Source organism: Athalia rosae, chromosome 6, assembly GCF_917208135.1.
Source record: "Athalia rosae chromosome 6, iyAthRosa1.1, whole genome shotgun sequence".
In the NCBI taxonomy this organism is placed as follows: Eukaryota; Metazoa; Arthropoda; class Insecta; order Hymenoptera; family Athaliidae; genus Athalia; species Athalia rosae.
Genome location: NC_064031.1, coordinates 9447145 through 9469789, shown reverse-complemented (window position 1 = coordinate 9469789; position 22645 = coordinate 9447145). Strand labels below are relative to the sequence as shown.

At 43.4% G+C, this 22645-nt stretch overlaps 1 protein-coding gene across 1 annotated transcript in view; it reads right to left on the bottom strand.

Annotated features, from left to right (window-relative positions):
- LOC105690372 (suppressor of lurcher protein 1) overlaps positions 1-22645 on the bottom strand; it is a 251708-nt gene that overhangs the window by 4362 nt on the left and 224701 nt on the right. Inside the window, exons 9-12 of the mRNA XM_012408103.3 lie at positions 21344-21530; positions 15104-15297; positions 6510-6717; positions 3486-3733 (exon numbers count right to left, since the gene is read on the bottom strand). Of these exons, the coding sequence (XP_012263526.1) occupies positions 3486-3733; positions 6510-6717; positions 15104-15297; positions 21344-21530 (837 nt within the window). The remainder of the gene's footprint in view (positions 1-3485; positions 3734-6509; positions 6718-15103; positions 15298-21343; positions 21531-22645) is intronic.

Genomic DNA, 22645 nt, shown 5'->3' with positions numbered 1-22645 from the left:
GAAGACGAAAACGAGGGTGGTTTCGGATGAGATCAAGCTGCTCTGTATACACACGCACACGTATTATAGAGGTTGACCCGAGGCAAAACAAGGAAGAAGGAACGACGCCGCCGTTAAACTTTTGTCACAATCTCAACCCGCGTTTCGGGGTTTGGTATAAAATTAATTTTCTTCAAAAGTACAAAGTTCGAACGACTTTGTAAATTCGGTTAATTATCTTAGGCGGACCGAGAAATTTACCATAGCTTCAATTTACTTTTTGTTTTTTTTTTTTTTTTGTTTTTCAGAGCTGTTGACGTTGACGATTCACCTTACATGTTTCGTCGGGCGGATGTTCGTTCGCCCCTTTTTTTTTTTTTTTTCATACACGGCCGATCCCGATGGATCTGGACCGGGCGAGCAACAAATCCAATTTCCAGATATCCGACTCCCCCGCGAGTGACAAAGCTTAGTCCGATATACAGCCGGGAGGTATAATAACCCGAAGAAATGTAGGAAATGAATTACGCAGCCGGTACACACCCCCGTATTTAATATATCCACATGGCTCACATATCTGAAAAGTTTTATTTCCCGTACCACTCCAAGCCGAAATATGATTGGCGCGGCCGTTATTAAATTAATAAAAGTTTTCGGAGATCAAGTGATATATATATCAGTTCCGCGTTGCTATCAGAATTTCGATTAAGGAGACCCCCGCGGCTTTGCCGCTGTAACAAAGTCGACGATTAAAACGCCACCAATTACTCTTTCTAAATTAACCGAACCGGAGAGTCTTCGACGTGAGATTAAGAAGAAAAAAAAGAGAACAGCCGGTTCGCGGAGCTTTTCGAGTCGAAGGTTTCAATTAACACAAACTAGAGTAGCTTGAAAACGACGAAGATTCTTTTTTTCTCTTTCTTCATCCATCCCGCTTTTATATCCTCGGAAGATTCGAGCGGACCGGTCGGTCGATTTCCCGTCGACTTGTTTTTATTTTTGACGTTTCAAAAACGTGAAAATCATCGCACGGGTCACACGGGGCGAAGCGGGTCGTTGAGTTATGATTTTTTTGTCATCAAGGTCTTTCGAAGTTTGACGTGAAAGCGGTCGGTGTCTTCGACGGCTCATAAATAGCCGCGGGTTTGGTACGATGAATTTTTGATTATCTCGCTCTCGTCTAGCGCGTTTCTGCCACATATCGAGTTCTCCGAAAGCTAGCTGGGTCTCGGCTACATCTCGCACTGAGGATATCGAAAAATTGATGATACCCCCTCGGGCTCCTCGCGCGCCAAGCTTTATGTACTTTTATCAAAAAACGAAATCAACTCCAGACATCCTCAACTGTACCCACGTGTAGTATGCCGCGAAATACGTATCTCACACTTTTATCACACGCGACGAAGAAAAAATCTGCTTCCCTTTCTCACGCACGTCGCGTCTTCAATCGAGAAGCCGTTTATCGAGAAGTTTCAACGTCTACGTGCATGAATATCTTATCTAGGATAACTCGTCGCGTTTCGCAGGTCGATTATTATTAATTGCTGCGCACAGGATTAATCGCGTCAAATTCATCACTTTCGAACTGAAAAATCGTAGCGTTGATTTTTCGTATTTCTTCTGAAGATGGGGGGTGGCGTTCGCGCAGTTACAAAAAATCGGAAATACGCACAAGGTAAGTCAATTAAATCGGGGTGGAGATACCGTGAAAATACATGGGACGGTAACCCGGGCAAATTGATTAAAATGACGACGATGATAATTTTTCGGAGCGATGTAAGTACGGTATGTTTGAAAATCGCGTGTTCGTAAAATCAGTATAATACCGCGTGTACCCGCGGTGCAAAAATATGAAGCTTTTAGCCCGGAGCTTTATTGTTCCCCTTCGAAATCAGTGGGCAGAAACTTTATCTGTACCATTCCGCGTAGTCTCGAATAATACTTATTCCGGAGTCCCCCGTCGTAGTATTTCACGCAACTTTTCTATTGTAAATTCCAACAACGAACTGGCTCACCGTTACCACCGTCGTCCGCCGACCTCTTATACTCTCGTATACGTAGTACAGAGGTTAATTTCGACCGAGTCGCCGGCTAATAAATCGCAGTGAACTGTCGCGATTCAAAGTTTAACGAAAACCCCAAAAAAAAAAAAAAAAAGAAAAAAAATCTGAAAATTTACAAATTATATTACACGCGGATTTTCTCGACGACGATGAAACGTTCGGTCTTGTTTGTCGATCTCTGGTCTCAGGCTGAAAATTAATTCAATTTTCTATGAAAATTTTTGACTTCTTTTTTTTTCCTTCAATTTTCTCTTCCCACAATTGTATCCCCTGACACGTAGGTATATAGGTTGAGTCGGATAATAAGATTACGGTATATAGAATGGGGTACTAGAGGAATACAAAGATCAACTACAAAAGTGAGTCGGTATAGCAGAAGAGGCAGCCATGGAGCTCAAGGTGGGTTTTGCGAGAATAGATTCGAAAACGTCAGCGAACCCCTCGGAAAAATTATACTTTGTAATAAGACTGTAAGTTCGTTCAGCGATGCGATGAGGAGATGTGTTTTTTTTTTTCCTTCCTTTTTTTTATTATCTCGGCGCGGGGTGTATTATACGTTGAGTGGATCAATTTGAACCCGATGTCTCGTGATGCGATTCTCTCAAATAATCATTTCACTCGCGGATATACTATACCGTGCGAGATGCGTGAGGAGGATACAATTCGCTCGTTGGATAAAATTAATAATATCATCGGCTCCGACTTCGAATCGTTCCACACGACTAATCCCCCCCCCCCTTCGATTGATCTCCCACGAAGTTTTTTCACCATTTCGTAATCATAGTTAGAATCGTCTTGGATTCGTTTTGCGCGAACCGCGCCGGTTACTTTATCGTTTAACTCGTCACCTCTATGGATTCTCCCTATTCCTCTTATACCGCGGCAGAGCTGTCATTGATTGCTGCAAAGTGCAACTACCTGTTGATTGCATTACAAGGAGCTCACGGCGGTAACGGTCCGGGGCAAAAGATGTTTGAATTTGTCTTTCCAATTTTCCCGCGGCATCCTTACCTGCGGATAACGATATCTTCGGGGCTGGAATGATGGGGAGGGAGGGGGATGATGTTCCAATGGCGAGAAAACTGATAACGGTATCAATGACAACGGCAATGACGATGATCGGCGGCCACAACTCTTGCGTTGCAAAAATACGTTTTTGTATACGTCGTACCGCGCGATGTGGTTGTCTTTTCAAATTTGCTGTTCAATATTTGGTATTCAAATACATCTCGCGGAGCGATTCGTTTGCCCTTTCTCCACCCTCGTTTCCCGCGTCTCCGTCCCTTCTCGGCAAGATTTCGGTGGAAGGGAGAAAAAAGGAGAAGGAGGTAACGGCGGTGGTTAGCCGTCAAATATTTGAAAAGTTCGCTCTTCGTTATGCGACGATTACACTCCATACCATTTCCGCGCGCGTGGAATTCATTTTCACCTGTACATAATTACCTGTACACGTCGAGGCGGCGCTCTGCGGTGTTTTTACCGTGAAATTGTCTTCTTCGTCGTAAAAAACGAAACTGGCGTTGAAACCGGTGCCGTCTAGTCTTCCGTTACTTTTGAAAGTGACCCGGAAAAATTTGCTGTCGCTGTCGACGTCGTATTCTTGAAGCTGTCCGCAGTGACGCGAGTATTTCCTGTCCCGCGCCACGTAATTCGAAAATTCGACAAAATCGCTCGCCGAAGCCTGGGCGCACCTGAAACACATCAAAACGAGAAACAAATAAATAAATAAATATCAATCGCGTTAGTCGCGTCGGCGATAAATCGCTACGCGTCGAAGTATAAGAAGAAAAAGAACGAGATGAGATGATAGAAAAAAAAATAAATAAATAAAAATAAAAAGCCGAGGATAAAAAAATCAAATGAAGAATAAGCGGCGACGGGACACCCGAATTCGCACTTATTCAGGGGTCCTTTTTTTTTTTTTTCTCCTTTCGCGTAAATCGCCTCCGTATACCGTCGAGTAAGATGCATGGTGAAATATTGCCGACCAGCTGTAGCCGCCGCCTCCTTTTCCTCCTGCTGTTGCAGAATTTCCGGCGAGAAAAGGGTTTCGAAAAGGATTACGAGCAATTTCGCTCGTCAAATATAAATTTAGACAGAAGGGAAAAGCTGTACGTACGTACAACACTACAGGTAGATCTATACGTCACTGTAACGTCCCTTTTCATTACCACGTATAGATAGATCTGTGTTTATACATAATTTTTATATCCGTAAAGAGACTTCCGTTCAACCAGACACTTCAACGCGAATAACTTATAATTTTATCGAGTTCATCTGGCATTGATTTTTGAAAAAGTTTGAACACCCCTTTCTCTCCTCGGAGTTCTTTTTTTCCAAATTTTTTTTTAGAACCGTAAGCGATCTGCAAAATGGCGACGAAGTATTAAAAAAATGAAGAATCGTTACGACGTACATGTGGAAGGTCTGCATATTTATATAGCTTAAAATGAAAAGATAAAAAATGTACGGAAAAAAAGAAGGCTTTGCATGAATTTAAATGAAGCTAATATCCTCGCGTACATTTACGTACATCGGAAACCCGCGCTCACTCGACGGCGACTTAAAAAAGTTTTCGAAAAGAATTTTAAGTTTCGGTCGAGTTTTTAATTTATACTGGCCCGTACCCGCGTACGTACCTACTGAAAATAATAACAAGCGTTCCATCGAAAATCGTCTCTCGAATTTCCGAAATTTTTCCCGATTTTTCTTTTTCGTCAAATCTCGAGATGATCGGCCCTCGTTTATCTCATAAATTGATTTCATGGCTTCCACTTGGTAGTCCCATAAGTAATCCAATTTCAGTTATAGCCTCCCGCGTATATGCAGCCAATTTTATATACATACATATTACATAGATATGTATAGGGTAGAAATTTGTTACACGTATGGGTTAGTAGTATATTCCTACCCTCATGACATACATTTTTTGCTACCCTCCCATCAGGTATTATACACCTAGGATACGGATCATTTTTCCTATGATATCGTCCTTTTACAGCTCGTCCTTTGAGTTTCGTTATTTATCGATTTGCGGAGCTTTTGAATTTTTACAGTGATTTTTCGAGATCTGCAAAATTTTTCGTTCATCAAAGTACAAATTAATTGCGGTATTTCTTATCTCTTTTGTTCACCTTGGGTTGAGAGAGCGGAGCTCGAAATATAAGAAAAAATAGAGCAGCGCGGGGGACGAGGATCTCAGATCTCAAAGTCTCACGATATCGCGGTTCTCGAGTATTACTGCATATTTTTACACATCGATCTATCCCTTATCCGTGCAGACTTTTATTAAGCGCCGAAGAATTTTTTTTACTTTTTTTTTTTTTCTTTCTCTTTCTTTTTCTCTTTGCTTTATCCACTTCATCCGGTATAATCTCATAATCAGAGTCACGTAGAGACGATATATTTCATGTTTCCTACCGCTGTGCAAAAGTCCGAAAAATTCCAGTCAAGTTTGACCTTCGCGAATCTCGTATTAGGTTCCTCTAACGTCTGATCTTCTTTCAGAGGGTTTTTTTTTTGCTCATTTTCCTCCCTCTTCCCCACGCGCCTCTCCCGGAAAATCCGCCGAATGGCAAGTAGCGAATTATTTTTAAGCACAATGAATCGAACGAACAAAAGGAAAAAGAAAAACTGACGACAACATCTCGAGACCGAATCATTTTCCGTTTTACTTTTACGCGCTCTCGATGTTCGACGGAGAAGAGGAAAAAATTGGAAATTCTCGATTTGTAATCGGAGAAAAGTTGCCCCCTCGGATCGAGATAACGGTTCCCATAAAACTCGAGAATCTGACTTTTTAATCAATAAATATAATCATCGTTGCGATTGCAAAGTTCGTCAGCGATTCGGAAATATGCTTCAAGTTTTTCACTCTCGCGTCAAGGGTGATACCTTTTGGAGCGGGGAAAAAAAACAAAAAAAAAAAAAACACTGTAACTCTTGATTAATCGGGAATAAAATTATTTCTTCGTTTTCTGATCCGTCGAGCGAACGCGGATGTGCACGGACGAACGCAGCGGTGTTGGAAGGTGAAGGATATCGGTGAGCGGATAACGCGAAGGATAGCGCTATCACGCGACCTGCTTGATATCAATTACTCAATTTGCAATCTCCGGTAACTTTGAAGCAACCTAGGTTTCGGGATATATCGCAAGATTATAGCGAGGAATTCTACGGGCTAGAGCGAAGCTAGAGGAAAAGAGAGGAAGGAGAAGGAGGGTAAGTTTCTAACAAAGGGTGCGCGAATTTGATTAATTAAAGCTCGACATCCCCCTGCCCCCTCACCCGCAGTTAGCGGAATTACCAACAATGTGAGTAAGATCTCCCAGCGTTCTTCGGAGAAGAAACTTCACCTCCGTTTACGTTCACTCTTTACGGCGCACGGGGATACTGCGCATTTTACAATCAGTATGAGTAAACGACGCTAAAATAACAGATCAATTATTTTTCTTCCATAAAACTTACGGCAGCACGCCTTCGACGTCGAAGAAATAAAAATGGATGCGGACCCGCTCCTTCTGTTGACCATTGAAGAAATAATGGCATTCCGTATCCCTGGGGTAATAACCGGGGTAGTTCGGCGAGGTGAATGTTCCGCTCCGCGTCTCGTTGCTGTTGAAAGCGAAAGCGCAAGGATAATCGGGAAGTTGTCGCCCGGTTGCGATGCCGAAATCTGAGGACAGAGAAAAAAAAAAAAACTAGAAAAATTACGAATCGTCACGATTCGGCGATTCAAAGTTTTCCCGGTATTCCGGTCTTTCGAATTTTCAATTCCTGTTCAGCTGTTTTTCCAGTCCTCGATCGGGATCTATTTTTTTGCCTCGTAGTTTCGTATCATTCGTCTCAGCGGAGCTCAGAATCCGCCCTCGTTTGTTCTATATTCCAACGACCGTTTCACGTATCGTCCGACTTGTTTTTACCGGTCAACGAAGTTTTTAAAATACGTTGAACGAAATGCGCACATTTGTTTGTCCGCCGTGTCATTTCTGCTGATCCAATTCGTTTGCAGTCGGGAACGGGTAATATACATACATGTATACGCGTATATACATATGTATGTATATCGCTACGGCGCGGATATCGCTGTAGTTGGTACAGAGTTCGGAACTCCGGGCGAATAAAATATACGAAAAAAAGTCCTTATATACCGACACCGGGTATGTACGTACACGGAGATACACACGAACGGAAGGGGGGGATACGTATGTAGGTAAGAAGTGTAACGATTCGGCGAAGAACGAATCCGAACGACGTAAATTCCAATGGCGAAGAGCGCGCGGGCGGTATATACGTATATAGGTATACGCATATAGAAGAGCGAACTCGATCGTCGCATTGATACGCATCGAAAGAATTCTCTCCCGGAATATATCCGGTCTGTTATTTTTTGCGAGCCTTCCATTAACTGCGCATTGAAATCGATCAATCTTCAGATCGAGTTTCAAGTGCCGAACAGAGTCGTTCGACCACCTGCGCGACAGCCTTCCCTGCAGCCATCGGGAACTCTTCAGAACGCTTCTATATTCGTTTACCTTGTTTCAGGTTTCATTAAAGCTTTCAATGACGACAATCGACTCGGGCTATACGCGTCGGTCGATGGATTGACGGTTACAAGGGGACACATAAAAGCAATCCTAACGAAATGAAAGAAACCGAAAAAAAAAAGAAAAAAAAAAGAGGGGAAAAAAAATTACGGAAGAAGAAAAATTCCAATAAATATATGTGACGTCGGCACATGCAGGACTCTGCTCTTCCGTCGATCGTCATTCGCGTCGTGAGGGAAGACAAACAAATGGAAAACCGATTCCATTTCTGCATTCATTTTTCTCGTCTCAAGTCTCGGTTGGGAAATGATAATTTTCGGTTGGGAAACGGGAATCAAAAATATCCGGACGCCCGAAAGGAAATTCAAATTTTTCTCCCATCAGGACCCGCTCAGCTTCCTCATCTCGATCGATTGGCGATAATTCCGCGGAACTTACAATTAGGACGGGTAATAACGTCGTTAATTCTACGGCCCTTCGATTTCCTAGCTCCAGGGGTCGATCCGATTGTTTACTCGATAGCAATAGGGTGACAATTACCTTCGAAGGATTTAACCCGTACGCGGTGAACTTCGCCCGTGTATCAATTGCGGTTATTTCGCGACAGTTGTTTCCGCAAGGCCTATTTTCCTTGGAAATTAACGTTGTCGCCGATGAGAAGACCGCGAGCAAACTGTCGCGCGAAATTAAGTTTTCGTGCCATGGGTCGCGGTAAAAAAAACAAACGAGAATCGTTATCGCCGTTATCGGTATTTGAATAATTATTTAAACGGAGGATCTCCTTGCCGTCGAAGCGTAGCGTGTGACGGTAATTAAGGTCATGAGATATAAAGTTTGCTTGAAAAAGGTTTTTTGGTGGCAGAGCGTTGCAGCTGCACACGGTGCAGTGCACGACGATCCGGGCAGAACAGCTGGCAGATTGCCCGCTATAATTTTCGTTCGTACATTGGTATACATATATACATATATATATAACTTGGACGGGAAACAATTTTTCAAGATAAATCTTCGCGGCTTCGCATAAATATTGCAGATGCAGAAACATCGGGAGAATTTACCAAAGCTTCGTATTACCCCTAATTCGGTTCACTGCTCCGACTAAAAATGGCGAAACGTACGCGTGGGCGAAGTCGCCTCTCGCCGACAAATTCGGACCGCGCAACTTTGAGGTATTTTCAAAATTTGCATATTTCCAAAAAACTGCCAGACGACAAAAAAAAAACAAAAAAAAAACAAAACAAAAAAAATCCAAAAACAAACCAAAGAAAGGGAGAACAAAAATGGGGCGGGCGAGGCGACGAGGAGCCGACCGACTATGAACTCGGTGATATACAGGTGTACACCGCGTACATGCATAGTCGATTATCCCCGCGAACCGCGATTAATATTAATACATTCTAATTACGTTGCTATTATTAGGGTATTTGCGTTAGGCTGTAAATTCGACGTCAATGTATGTGCATAGTGTCGGGTTATAATCGAGTTCAATTTTGCATTTCGTCAGCGTAATTTTGAATTCTAATTAACTCCCATGTATACATATAATATATACACGTTAAAACGCAGTCTGATGCACAATTGAAATAAAATCACTGTATCGTCGCGCACATCGACCGACTGACGCTTCATCGATGCTCGATGCTTTTTCAGTTCATTCAGTTCAGTACTTCAGTTTCTTCCATTTTCCTCAAAGAGTTTCAAGTGCTCTCGCGTACGTATACGTCAGAAGTCACCTTGCGGACAAAAAAAAACAAAGTGGCCCGAGTCAGAGAAATGAAAAAATTATCGGGAGAACTTCCGCGTGCACGGAGCGCGCCGGAGGATGTCAGTTTCTTGAGTTTCCCCATACCCCCTCCCTCCCTCCCCCTCCCCCTGTACGCATACACGTCGTTTCTGATTCACCCGGGAGTTATCCTCGGCCAACTTTCATCCGGCATCGAAAATATCAGGCTTTCGGACAGCCGCCCTACTTTCCTCCCGTTTTCGCCCTTGTTCCAGTCCCCTGGGTACGTTTGGTCCCTTTCGTTACTCATTTATTGGCGATGGGTCAAACGAAAGGAAGGCAGTTGAAGGCCTTCGACGGTTCGATATCCCGTCGTTCTTGTAGGCGGGCGAGTGAAGACTCGCAAAGTACGGAGAAAGAGAAATGTTCAATTACCGATGCCCGTCGCAGATATTCGGGTATCTTCGACAGCGAACTACGTATGAATATTATCCCGGCGATGACAAATTTTCCATGGGGGTCGCCGCAACGATTCTTTTTTATTATTTTGCGTAACGCGGCGCGGTTCGACGATCGAAATTTTTTTTTCTCACAACTAAAACTGGTGTTGAAACAAACGACCATTCGGGTATAATTTATTCGAACGGGGCTCGGAAATGTTAATTAAAAAGAAAAAAAGGATGAAAAATAATTCTCGCACCATCAGCTGCAGCAGCGGGTTCGTAATCCGATTGGAATACCGCAGACGGAGTTTTTACTTTTGACGACGGTGTTTCACCAGCTTGCGTCGAGTATATAGTTTATCGTAATTCCTTTCTTTCGCACGTGTTATTATGCTGAACGCTTTTCAATTATTCATTCGTTCGTTTGTTTCTTCTTCTTTTACTTTCGTCAGATTCAATTAACAGCTCTCATTATGGAGCTTTCGTTGAAATTTTTTTCACAGAATATCCGGACACGCTAATACCTGTACCTATCGCGTAACGATTGCCCCGTATTCGGCGGCATTGTTCAATTCCGGATACCGAATCTACGGTATAAAACTATGCGTTTCTTTTTTCTTTTCACTTTTTTCATTTTCAAGTAATTGCTCCCCAGAAAATTACCAATCAAAAGTTAATCGAACGTAATAAATGGCTTTGCGATAAAAGGCGGAACCGTAGCTGCACAGCTGGATGGATAAGCGGGGCGGGGGACGAGGGGATGTTAAGGTTGGAAAAAAAAAAAAAATGATAACAATAGAAAAAAAGCTACAGGGATCCGGGTGAAACCTTTTGACTTTTATCCGTCGACAGCGGACTTCAAATATACGAACTTGTAATATTTTCGTTTACGTATCTAGAGTTAGTTATTTGCTACGAGGGAGAGAAGATATATTGCAAAAGTTTGATTTGTTAGAGCTTTCTCCGCGCATGGTTCGTAAAAAATATACGTACGGGGGGGGAAAAAAAAAAAAAAAAAAAAAAAAAAACGAGACGAGGAAAATATAAACAAAGCATCACTGTGTCGAGCGTACAGGTGTATGTATACGTACACAGCTGGTTGTTCGAAACAATAGATATAAAATGAAACGATGTTATCCCGCGGGTTTACGATTCCCCCTTTTTCTCTATCGATAAACGAATATCCATTAGCTGTTCAAAAACAAATATCACAACTTTCATATCCTCCTCTCTTCTTCTCATTTATCTTTTTTTTTTCTAGTCGATTTTATTGGTTTCATTTCTAGCAACGGGAACTTCTCACGCATCCGAAGGCCCGTAAAAAGGTTACCCTCCGAGACACCGGCGGCGGTACGAATAGAGACCATCGAAATTCGTACGAACCGTCGGATTTATTACGGGAGGAAAAAAATGCTAATAGATACGATACATCGTTCGTAAATAATAAAATAGCCTCGAGAACTTCGTCTAAAGAAAAAAGAAGCGGAAGAAGAACGAAAAAAAAAAAAAAAAGAAGAAAACCGGTGGACGAGAGCTCGCGAGGATATTATTCGCCCCTCGCAGGAGAGCGGTTGGTCGGGTAGTTGTGTATTTTTAAGATGATTATAACGGCAAGATTACAGTATTAACTTGGCAACTTTAACACGGATATCGCACACTTGCGAATCGCTTGAAAGAAAACGCGAGTAAGGCAAAAGTCAATGAAAGAATACCTCCTCGGCTATATTTTAGGTAGCTACCGGCTAAACCTTGCAATTTTACAAAATTGATAAAGTTTTCGAAGATCTTTTAGAACGCTCGGTCGCTACCGGTTCGATAATTTTCAGGGGCGTGTCTACCCGCGGTATCGCGCCTGTCGTCGACACACGTCATCGACAGTCATCGCCGATTACAGACGAAAGGAGAAAAGGGATGACGATGATTGAAAAAAACAAAATAAAAAAAAAAACGAAGAGTGAAAATAAAACTGACGGCGGGATGGTTTTCACCTTGGTTTTGTTCGGCTGCAGCTGCACGGGCAATAAATTGCGACTCGTATACCAAGTTTGTCACTTTCAAATTCCTGTTAGATGAATGTGCTAGGTACGCGTATACCTGTATACATGTGTATAGGTACAACACGGAGCGCTTAGTTCGCGAGCGGCGGCACTTCCCGTCTTGACAGGCAAGCCCAGCAGCTAGCATCCAGACAATCTTAGCAAAACTGTTATTGCCAAACTTGGGTGAGTTTGGTAACGTCAATCTCCGGGCAACAGCGGCACCGGCAGCAGCAGCAAAGGCAAAAGCAGCGGAAACTGAGCACTGCAGAAATATAAACGCTCCGATATCGGAACCCCCCGCCACCGTTAATGTCGCCCTCCAACGGGATCAACTTGTAGAAATTCATCTCTCACCCTAGTCACGATATTCGGCCAAGGCCCGTCGCTAATAAACGTCGAAGAGGCGAGAGAACGAATCGAACGAATGATCGATTCTACGGAACTTGACCTGATTAATTATCCCGACAAACAAGCGCTTGAGATAAATAGAAAAATTTACAGGTCGGATACTTTGACGGTTCGCCGATTCGGAATCAGCGTCATTAGGCGCGGAAGTGCAGGGAGATTTTGTTGCAGTTGCACTAATCTTGGGTATACAAACACACGGGAAGTTAGTTTGTTTGTTTGAACTGAGTAAGTAGTGAATTCCGGATAAGGACTGACTTCAGAATTCGCGCAAGCTCAACGAACGAACGTCATTCGGGTGCGCTTATAAAGTTACACAAGACAAGCTTTAATTCCAGTTTCATTGATGTTCGCAACTGAAACAACCACCCGGTTGAAATTAATCAAAGAAAAATATAATAAACTTACAAATAAAAAAATACACACGCTACCTACTTCTTACGTTCGGCTCACGAAACTTTTACATCTGCAGCGATTTGTAATCCGGTTGCAACGTGTGACCCTTTTTGTATCTTATATTGCGAAAAAAAAAAAAAAAGGATTTTCGCTCATTTCGTAGATACTTTAAATTTCACTCGCCTTTTTTTTCTGGTTTAAAACTTTTTACCGAATCAGTTTGCCACGTTTATTCGATGGTACGTACATACCACTCCTCGTATACAACACGTCAACTGTACGGGAAACTGGAACACATGCTCCACCGAGTTGAAAGGAGAAATATTTACAAAATATATATATATTACACAGCTTTCGCCGCAATTTCGAGTAGGGAAGGAAGAAAACTTTTAAGGAGCCGTCATTTGCAGAGATGCGTGTAACGATCGAATTGCCCCTGTGACTACACAACGACGATATCACCCGCCGTGTCGAAATAAAAAGATTCGAAAAAACATCCGTCGAGCTTTTTTTACCCGGGCTCACCAAGCGGTACGAATATAAGTGCGCGGGTGTACAACTGATACGAATTTCTTATCGTGTACGTAATTTTTTTTTTTTCTTCTCTCTCCTCTGCACCGTGCGAAGGTGATTCGAATCTATACATATATATCACCTACCACTGTGTAACGTACTAATGTGCGATAAAGAAATTTCGGCGATTTGATTTTTTCAATAGCCGTTTTGGCAAACGCGCGATAAAATTCCCGTCGCAATAAATGTCGCGGAGTATTATCGAGGGGGAGGGGGAGGGGGTCGGTCAATTGACAAACGTTCGGGCATCTCGTACCCTATCGTTCGTATAGGTATATAGATCATCGAAGCGTGATGTCGTATTAATATCGCGACAGAATACTCCTACGGAAATTGAAATTTTGACGCAGGTGTCAACGAGAGATGGGAAACTCGCGAGAGATTGATAGATAGCTAGATTACGGATAAATAGATGCGGATACGGGGTGGCGTAGGTGTACACGCGTAGGTGCGATGCGAGCGCAGCGAGAGGGACGAACGAACGGATGCCGATAAAGATAGAAAAATGAATAGAAAATATAAGGGATGTGAAGACAATGGCAGGGGGGGGGGGGGGAGGCGTCGGGATCATCGATCATTCGTTATTCGTAACACGCGCGTTACAGTTTTATGCCGAAATCGCGATGACTTATCGCTGCAGGAAATAGCGACAACTCTTCGCCAGCGCAGATTTTAGCAATCTCTGATTTGATCGACGATTTTTCTTTCTCTCTCGCTTCTTTCAATCGCTGTTACTTCGGGTTTGAAAAAAAATTTCATCTCGAATACTGCGATATTTATATCAAGTTCATTCAGTTTTTCGAGAAAAATTCGTCTCGAATTTTCCGGGAAAGTGAGGAGTAAAAATTTTCTTCGCCGGATACGAATACGCGACGCAGGGCGAATGGATATCTAAAATTTTTTGTGGAAGTCGGTTCGGCCGGTGGTCGGGTGATTTGCTGTGAGATTTTCCGTCGTGTATTTCGTCAACGCTGCGAGGGTATGTATTTAGAAGGTATTATTGGATCTATAGAGACAGACGGATATATATATACACATATATATACACACATATATATAATTTCTGTAGGTTCTACACAAGTTAGGTTGTAAAGGGTTGCCCCGAAGGGTTGCCCTGGAGAGAAACTCGTCACAGTTTGACTATGATTCCGTGTGCGACCTTCAACTTTGGAATAGAGATCCTTTCGGTGGATGTACGGTAGGTATATATATACGGCTATTCCCCGTTTCCGTTTTATTTCTACCGTTAACTGAGTGTGTGTGTGTGTGTGTGTACGTATACATATAAACGGTATATAGAGTACATGTCCGCAACCTCGGGTGGGAAACTATAGCCGGTCGAATACTGGAAACGCTTTGGGACTTGGTGTATTCATTGAGACCGGTGAAAACCGAGGCTGTACTCTCAAGTACAACGTTTAGCATTTAGCGTAAAGGGTTGAGAGGTAATTTGCGGCTAGATTTCTACGTAATTCTGCTTTAGTGCTTTCCGAATTTAAGAGAACGATTCCCTGGCAAGCTTAGCAGCTACCTCCGTTGTAGATATACCGTTACACCATTACGTACCATTATTCCACGTTTCTCTCTCTCTCTCTCTCTCTCTCTCCCTCTCTCTCTCTCTCTCTCACCGACACACAGGAGCGCGCACACTTCGTCCCTGCCTACGTCGAATCTGATTCATACACAGTCGTAGGTATATTGTACGCGCACGCCACTATCCACCGACGAATTATTGTACGACAATGAGGCACGGACGGGTGCGTACAAATTGGAGTTTCCATTATTATATCGCCCGGTCCCCCGGCGAAGGGATCTTTCGCGGAATTAGCGACTTAGCTGTTTCACCTGTTAATGTAATCTATGCGCGATCTGAAAATCTCCAATTATGCCGATTGGATAAATATATATATATATATATGATAGAAGAGGCACTCACTTTCCGTGAAGGAATAGGACGCTTTGAAACCGCGGACGTGACGATCCGAGGTGGTTCCTTGAAATTGCAGAACCAATTTCGGACCGTTGCTCATCAACGGTATCGGTATCGACGTCCCGCAAAAAGTGTCGATTTTCTCCAACTTTCCATCGATGTGAACGAACGCTACCACCGCGTCGTTGTTCTCATTGCATCTGAAATCAGAAATTGAAAATTTAATTTCATCATTTTCTGTTTGCCCGTCGTCCGAATATAGAGCGTGAGATTATTTTTCGCAATATTCACAAGCTGGACGTAATAACGTGAATCCACCGACGGAATATTTGGGATCGAGAATTATTCAACGACCGTCACATTTCGTTGCATCAATTTTTCGAAATATTCGCGTACGGGGCATTCCGCGTAAAACGGACCACTTTGTCGAAAATATTTCTTCGACTCGATGAAACATTTTCGACGACTTGGAAGGGCTGAGATACAATGCTCGTACCACTTGTTAACGCCACACTAATAAATCCCGTCAAGATACCATCGATTGTTCAATTTTTGGATCGATAAATTGGCTATAACTCGATCAATTTTATAGATAGAACGATTCGGATTTCGGATTCGGATTCCTGAGACCGAAATACATAAGAAGAGCGTAGAAAACCCGCTGAAAAAAAATCTTGATTTTTCACCTCAAAATCCCGTCCGAAAGCTAAATTGATCCATCTGTTAAATTAATCGAGTTATCGCCAATTGGTCCCTCTGAAATGCGAAAAATCGAGGATATCTCGATGAGATTTATTAATTTGGCGTTCTCGAGAGATACGGGCACGATTTCTGAGACCCCTCGACGCCGAAAAGGCTTCAAGTTCCGCGAATATTTCGTAAAAAATGGCCCATTTGACCTGGAATGCCCCATACGCGAGATAATTTCGATCATCTGTGCTTTGATTTTGAGAATTTTGTTTCATTACGCATTTTTGCCACTACAATTTTTCAACTCGCGACGTCATATGCGAGTACACAACGTTTTCATTCAATTGAAAACCACGTCCAGGGCAAATATATATAAATACGATATTAATATGATATCGCCGCAAAAAATGTCTGTCCGATGTTTTTCGAGCCAGAATCGTATGAGGAACAAATTTGCAATATCATACCGAAACGTCAAATTATTTTCTATTCGGAAATGCCGGAAAAGAAAAACAAAAAATCGTTTCATTTTTTTTGCCTACACTAGCGTACCATCGTATTTCATTCGTTCAAAAATTTTCAAATAAATCCACTAGGGCGTATCGCTACCGATATTCGTCTTCCGATCTCTCCGTTCCGACGAAGTCGCAGGTGGGGTGTACCGGTATAATACATCACATTACATTCGTATGTAACTTCCGTTAATTCGAGTTGTTATACCTATGTTCGTATAAAACAGGAATAATTGACAAGAAATTACTCAACTCGCTGGCACATGTTCATCAAGAGGGAACTTCGAAACGCCCTTGCATATTTGGTTAAGTTGTGCTTGCTTAAGCCACTTCGTACGCTCCCCGTTGTGTGTGAATTGTGAATTTGTTGCCCTCCTTTTCACCCCCCTCTGGCACGCCTAGCTATTCAATAATTCAGTCGTTCGTCCATTTAGTTATTAATCCCCCTCTCCCCCCCCCCCCCCCCCCCCCCCCGCCCCCTCGCCGCGTTGGAAAACCCGTGTAACGGGTACACGGCGCATAATTTTCACCGTACCTACCTACCTACCTACCTACCTACCTACGTTCGTATCTGCACGAAGCTGGAGTTCACGGTCCCCGCGTCGATCCGTTATTTCTGTATTTGGCAACCGGGGGGAACGAAAGAGACATCGTGAGATAATTTTTCCCTCTCTCTCTCATTTTTCAAATTAATAGAAAATGAAAGAAAGAAAGAAAGAAAGAAACGCGACGGGCGAGATGCAGTCGGAGTCGAAACGTCGAGAGACGGGCAAGGGTGGGTGTTGGCAAATATGAAAGAATAAAATATGAAACGTGGATTTACCGACGCTATCAAATTTACCCATTAATTAATACACGTTGCTCATTTATTCGTTTTTACAAATGACAAGAAATAGGATCGTACGGCGAGTTAATTTTTCCTTCCAATTCAAATGTTTTGGGCTTTATAAATTCTGGTTTGCGGGTTTCAAATTTTGCCTGCAGGGTTACCGCGAACGGAGGAACGTACGAGAGTGAAAAAAAATCGAATTCTGATCAAACAAAAAAAAAAAACAAATATATATATATGTATCGTAACTGAAAATAAAAAAAAATAAATGCATATATGAAATACATGCGATTGCCGAAGTACATAATAAAATTCTACAATCCCCGCGTAGAGACAGCGTACAGTTACGTAAATACACGTTATACGTACGTACGTGGTAGAGACTTTGCGTATAGGTGCAGGGGGGGGGGCTGGTTTTGAAATTCATTTTTACATTCGGCAAAAACGACAATGCTTGTCACGAGCAGGGCGAAACATAGGCTCCGCGTATACGGGAAGGGTGGTGGTAACCGGTATACGTACATACGTATACCGGGTAGGAAGGGAGAGTGAATTATTATGGGCAGAGCAAAAGTAAGCCTTGGAATTAGCCCGCTCGTTTTCGTAACCCCATTTGGCAGCGGCAACAGCAGTTCCGTATACCTTGTTGCGTCGCGCGTTCCCGCTGTATGACGTATCCGCCCGCTGAAATACAGAGGTGGCATAGTTTACGGTCGTTTTTTGCTTCCGCCGAATTGGTCATTAGTCGAACAATTTCTCTCGCCCGGGGACGCGACGGATCATCGTCGTTTTTACCGCGGGGCTACTCCCGATGAATTTACAAAAATGTTCAGTCCGTTTCGAAGAGGAGAAAAAGAAAAAATTCTCCGACCAGAGACGGTCCCCGAAATCGGACTTATCTCAAATTTGCCGCGTTCGCGGGAATATAATCTATGAATTTTACCCCGTAAACGCGAACCAAAAAAAAAAAAAAAAAACAGAAAAAAAACAACCGAGAAGAATACGGAAGGAAAAAAACCATGCGAACGGAGTCGGAGCGAGTTTGCATTCGGACGAGCACATATTTGCATTAGGAAAATGAACAGGAACTGCCGTTGGCTGAAGATGCAGTAATGGAATACCGCGTTGTGACAGGAAACCGTTAATACGTAGCGACGATGAGAAGTTACGTGACAAAGTTTCTCCCATCGGAGTTGAAATGGCCCGCAGACCGCCATTACCGTATCCACCCACGTATCCACGTTCGCCGCCCGATATACCTATATATCATATCCGCGGTGACTGTCTTCGGTACGCGTACCTTTGTAATGCGTTTAACGCGGGGCATCGGGAATCGGGCGCGAAAATATAATTTTTGTTTTTTTGTTTTTTTTTCGTTTCAACGGAATCGAGTTATACCGAGAGCCCCTCCCTCGGTCGAATTATTATCAGGAGTGCCTCTCGGAGAATATGCAGCTACGAACGACCGTTCGATCCTCAAGAATTTCGTCGCGTTCCCGTAAACCGGAATACATGAATTTCTCCTTTTTTTTTTTTTTTCCTTCATTTTTTCACAGATCGCAAAACGTTGTCGGGAATGGTTGAATTTTTTGCGCGTTCGTTCGCGATTCGATGATAAAATAGCGCTCCCGTAGCGCGGAAAGTTAAAGAGAAAGCGAATGACGATGATGAAAAAACAAAAAAAAAAAAAAAAAGAAGAAATTAATGAAAAAGGAACGAAATAGCGTGAGAACGTGTGGATTCTCGAGTATAATATCGCGAACGATCCGAAGCTTTTCACCAACAACGTCTGGCGTCTGCAGAGTTTTACCTTCTTACGGTTGCCCCCGGGGAATTCGAAGCCCAACTTTAGCGGTTGAAAACTTCTTACACCCTTTCGCTACGGCTCGTGATCGCAGCGGCGATGCCCGCGCTCCGCGGGGATACTTACTACACCAGGTGTACTTAATAAAAACACGTGGTTTTAAAGAGCGTTCGCCGCGTTGATCGTAGAGCGCAACTTCCACCAACGGTTATCGGTGTCCGTACGAATTATGCAAAACCGTACCGATAGTCCGGTGAATTTTTTCGCTCGGTTCTACATAGTTTCGCGAAATGCCCAAAGGCCTCCGTATCGACGAGCCGATGAGCTTTGAACGTTTGTCGAAATTTGTGAAAAATTCAAACGACGTCAATTGATTCGAAAACTCACCGCGTAATCCGAAGCGACGGTGCGGGTGACGTCACTATTTTACACGAGATTAGGTCGAGCGCACCTGCTCGTCGTGTACCGGTTCCCCGATTTTGCAGATTTTTGTATTTTTCATACATGTAATGTCATCGCGATGAACGACGACCGGAAATCTCTATCGGCATGACGCGATAATTGTTTCGTAGGACGAATGAAAAATGACACGATCCTGAAACACCCGATTGACATACTTCGAACGTCAAAAATACAACGGGCTTTGCGTACAATAGCGTACTACGTTACGTCGAGTTATAATTTTTGATAAGAAATTTTGATATTACAAAAGTTAGACGGGGCGGGATCATGTGCGGCGTGTTACACTGTATGAAAATCTATTTCCCAACTCTCTCGACGAGTACGAGGAGGGCAACGAGGCGCGGGGATGGCGGTGTAAAACTGACGCTTTCATAAACGGCGTACTTTATCATTTCGAAAAACCGTTCGAACCTCCCGTACACCTGCGTGTACATGACGCACCTGTACATCTACCGTCCACGCATTTCACGTGCGCAGAGTTTTTCTCACGCGGTTTCTTTGAGGCGGCGATCGATGAACGCTCCGTTGCCGAATCCTGCATATGTGTATGTTTTTTTTTTTTTATCCAGAGTTTTACGATCCACCGCAATTGATCGGCTTCGCGGATAAGCCGATCCGAGATGAGGCCGCGTTTGAACGAGATGACCACCTCGAGGACGGGCCTCGACCACCCGCCTTTTGACTCCGTTGAAAATATACCGTCGGCGATCGTAGCGAAACTGAGAAATTCCGTTTCATTTCGTCAACGAGGTTGATTAATCATCGTTGAAGTTCGTCGACGGATCTACCGACGGACGTACGGATCAACTTCCCCTCGAAAACCTCGTTCTTACTTTCGATTCAATACTTTTATTATCGACATTAAATTTTGGGAAGCTTCGGAGCGCCCCGCGAATGACCCGACCGACCCGTCGGACTGACGATAATTCATCCGGAAGTAATACACGTTTCGCGGAGGTATGCGGAGCCGTAGGTAAAAGCTGAAGCGGTTCAGTCTTCCGCGTTGTTTGACACGACGTAATACTGACAAAGTGAGAAGTGCATAGCGCTCCTAGTCCGTATGAGATAAAAAAAAATTTTCTTTTTTTTTTTTTTTTCCAACGAATCAAGCCATTGCTTTTTACGGTCGTCCGTCATTCGCGTCCCGTTTCGGTTATGCGCGTTACGCGAGACGAGGATCCGCCGTTCGTTTTCAAAAATACAGGCGAGTATCCTATCCTCGCAGTGGTTACCCGTACGAATCGATCGCGGGACGTTAATGGTTAATTTTTAAATTCGTTGCGTCGTAACGTTATCCTGGTCGTTGAGTAATTTGCGTAAGCGTTTAGCGCGCGAAATTGGAACGGCAACGGTACGAGGAAAAGCAATTTCGAAGTACGTATAGTTATACATATATGCACGCGTTGCGCAGGTATACGCTGTCCTGGGGAAAACTTGCGGGGTTGATTTTAGCGAGCAATTCTCTGCGCCAAAGTTAGACATCGTGCTCTTACCAACCACAAATTCTCATATTTTATATTTTCAAATGTTTGCCGAGTCATATTAAAACTGCAAAAGCCTTTCATGTAGGCTGATGGGATTATATGCTATATATACATAACCTACTCTCGTTCTTCATTTCTATTGTATAACACAGTCTGGCGAACAAAATTCTCATAAAAATTTTCGCTAACGTGTAACGCGCGCACGATATACGTACGTATTCATATGTACATAAGATCGCGCAGACGTTCAAAGGCGGATGTGATTATTTTTAAATCGAGAAGAAACGTGTGCAGTAATTTTATAGCCTCGTAAAACGAATATACAATATTCCTTCCGAGATCGAGGACAATTTTTTTTTTCCCCTCCGTGGTTCGAAAAATAAATGAAAGGAAAACTACGGACAGCGGCGCACGCCGAGTCCGAGTCGTTTAAAGGTTTGATAAAAAAAAAAAGTGTCAACTCACTCTTTTGGATCGTCCGAAGTGTAATGCAATTGAAATTCGTGGAATACGACTTGCACCCTCTCTTTGCCTCGTCCTTGAAAGTCGTACCTGCAGTTCGATCTCGGGGGATAAGGATTCGGGTATCCCGGGGACGTTAGGAAACCAGCTTTCGTCTGATCGCTGCTGAACACCGAGTCGCACGATGACGCTGCAATCAAAAAATCAAACGAAACTCATTTTTTTTCAACGTCACACTCTCAATTCGAATCTGGTATTGGCGTAATTTTCAATCGCACGATCGACTTCGCGCTACGCCATTTTTCCGTTTGCCTCCATCGGAAAGATGCTTCTCGAATATACGTGTACGCACTTATTTGCGAGAAGGTATAGGCAGCGGCCGGCGGCAATCGACGACATTGAAATACTTCTCAAAGGGTTCTTCGCTCGAGATGCTCTTGTTTTCCAAGTTTTTCTATACACGCATCCTAGTTTCACCGAGCGCCAGATAGTCTGCGTCGATACCCTCGTGACTCTGGAGATATTTATCCTTACGGTATACCTGCGACGAGTACGTGTGCGTGGCTACGATCGAGAAGGGCGTTCTACGCGTGTTCGTCGTAACATCGGAAACACCTTATTACGTACGTACATCCCTCTGTAACAATACGAGTTATGTGCGCTAGATTCGGAGGAGGTATGAGTGGATGTAGCTACTCCAACGATAATATTGGACCAAGTTTCCTCGTTGTTACTTTGTTATTTTCTCTTTGGCACTTGACGATCGTAACGACGTGACGTACTCTATTCTCGTGAATCAATGGTCCGATTGTACATTTTTTTCTCGCAAAAATTGCGCAGAGATTCGCGCTAAGCGTGTGATACAATTCGGCGATCCCAGAGGTGACATGAATAATAATTGTCGGTCCTTCGGAACCGCGTGCGTGAAAACTGAAAACGACCCACGGAAATTCTACGACTGATTCGTATATTCCGGTGGTTGAAATTATACATGGGATCCATCGTCGTCGGGGTATTTAGCATTCATAAAGTCTCGAAAGTGGTTGTAACAAACATCGCCGTGGATCACCGAAACGGGTTCGCTCGCGCACCCTCGAGATCGGACAGGGTCCGAACGCCGACGAGATGACGTAGGAATTTGAAAATTCCTAGGTTTGATCCACCGGAATTTCCGATCGTCGCGCGACATCGAGTTCGTAGACATCGCGTCTATTTTCTCAACACCCGCGGATCGATCCGACGGGGTGGTTGCGGTGGTTGAATCCTCTGCGGGGAAATCTCCAGGTTTCGTCGCGTGTTTATTTG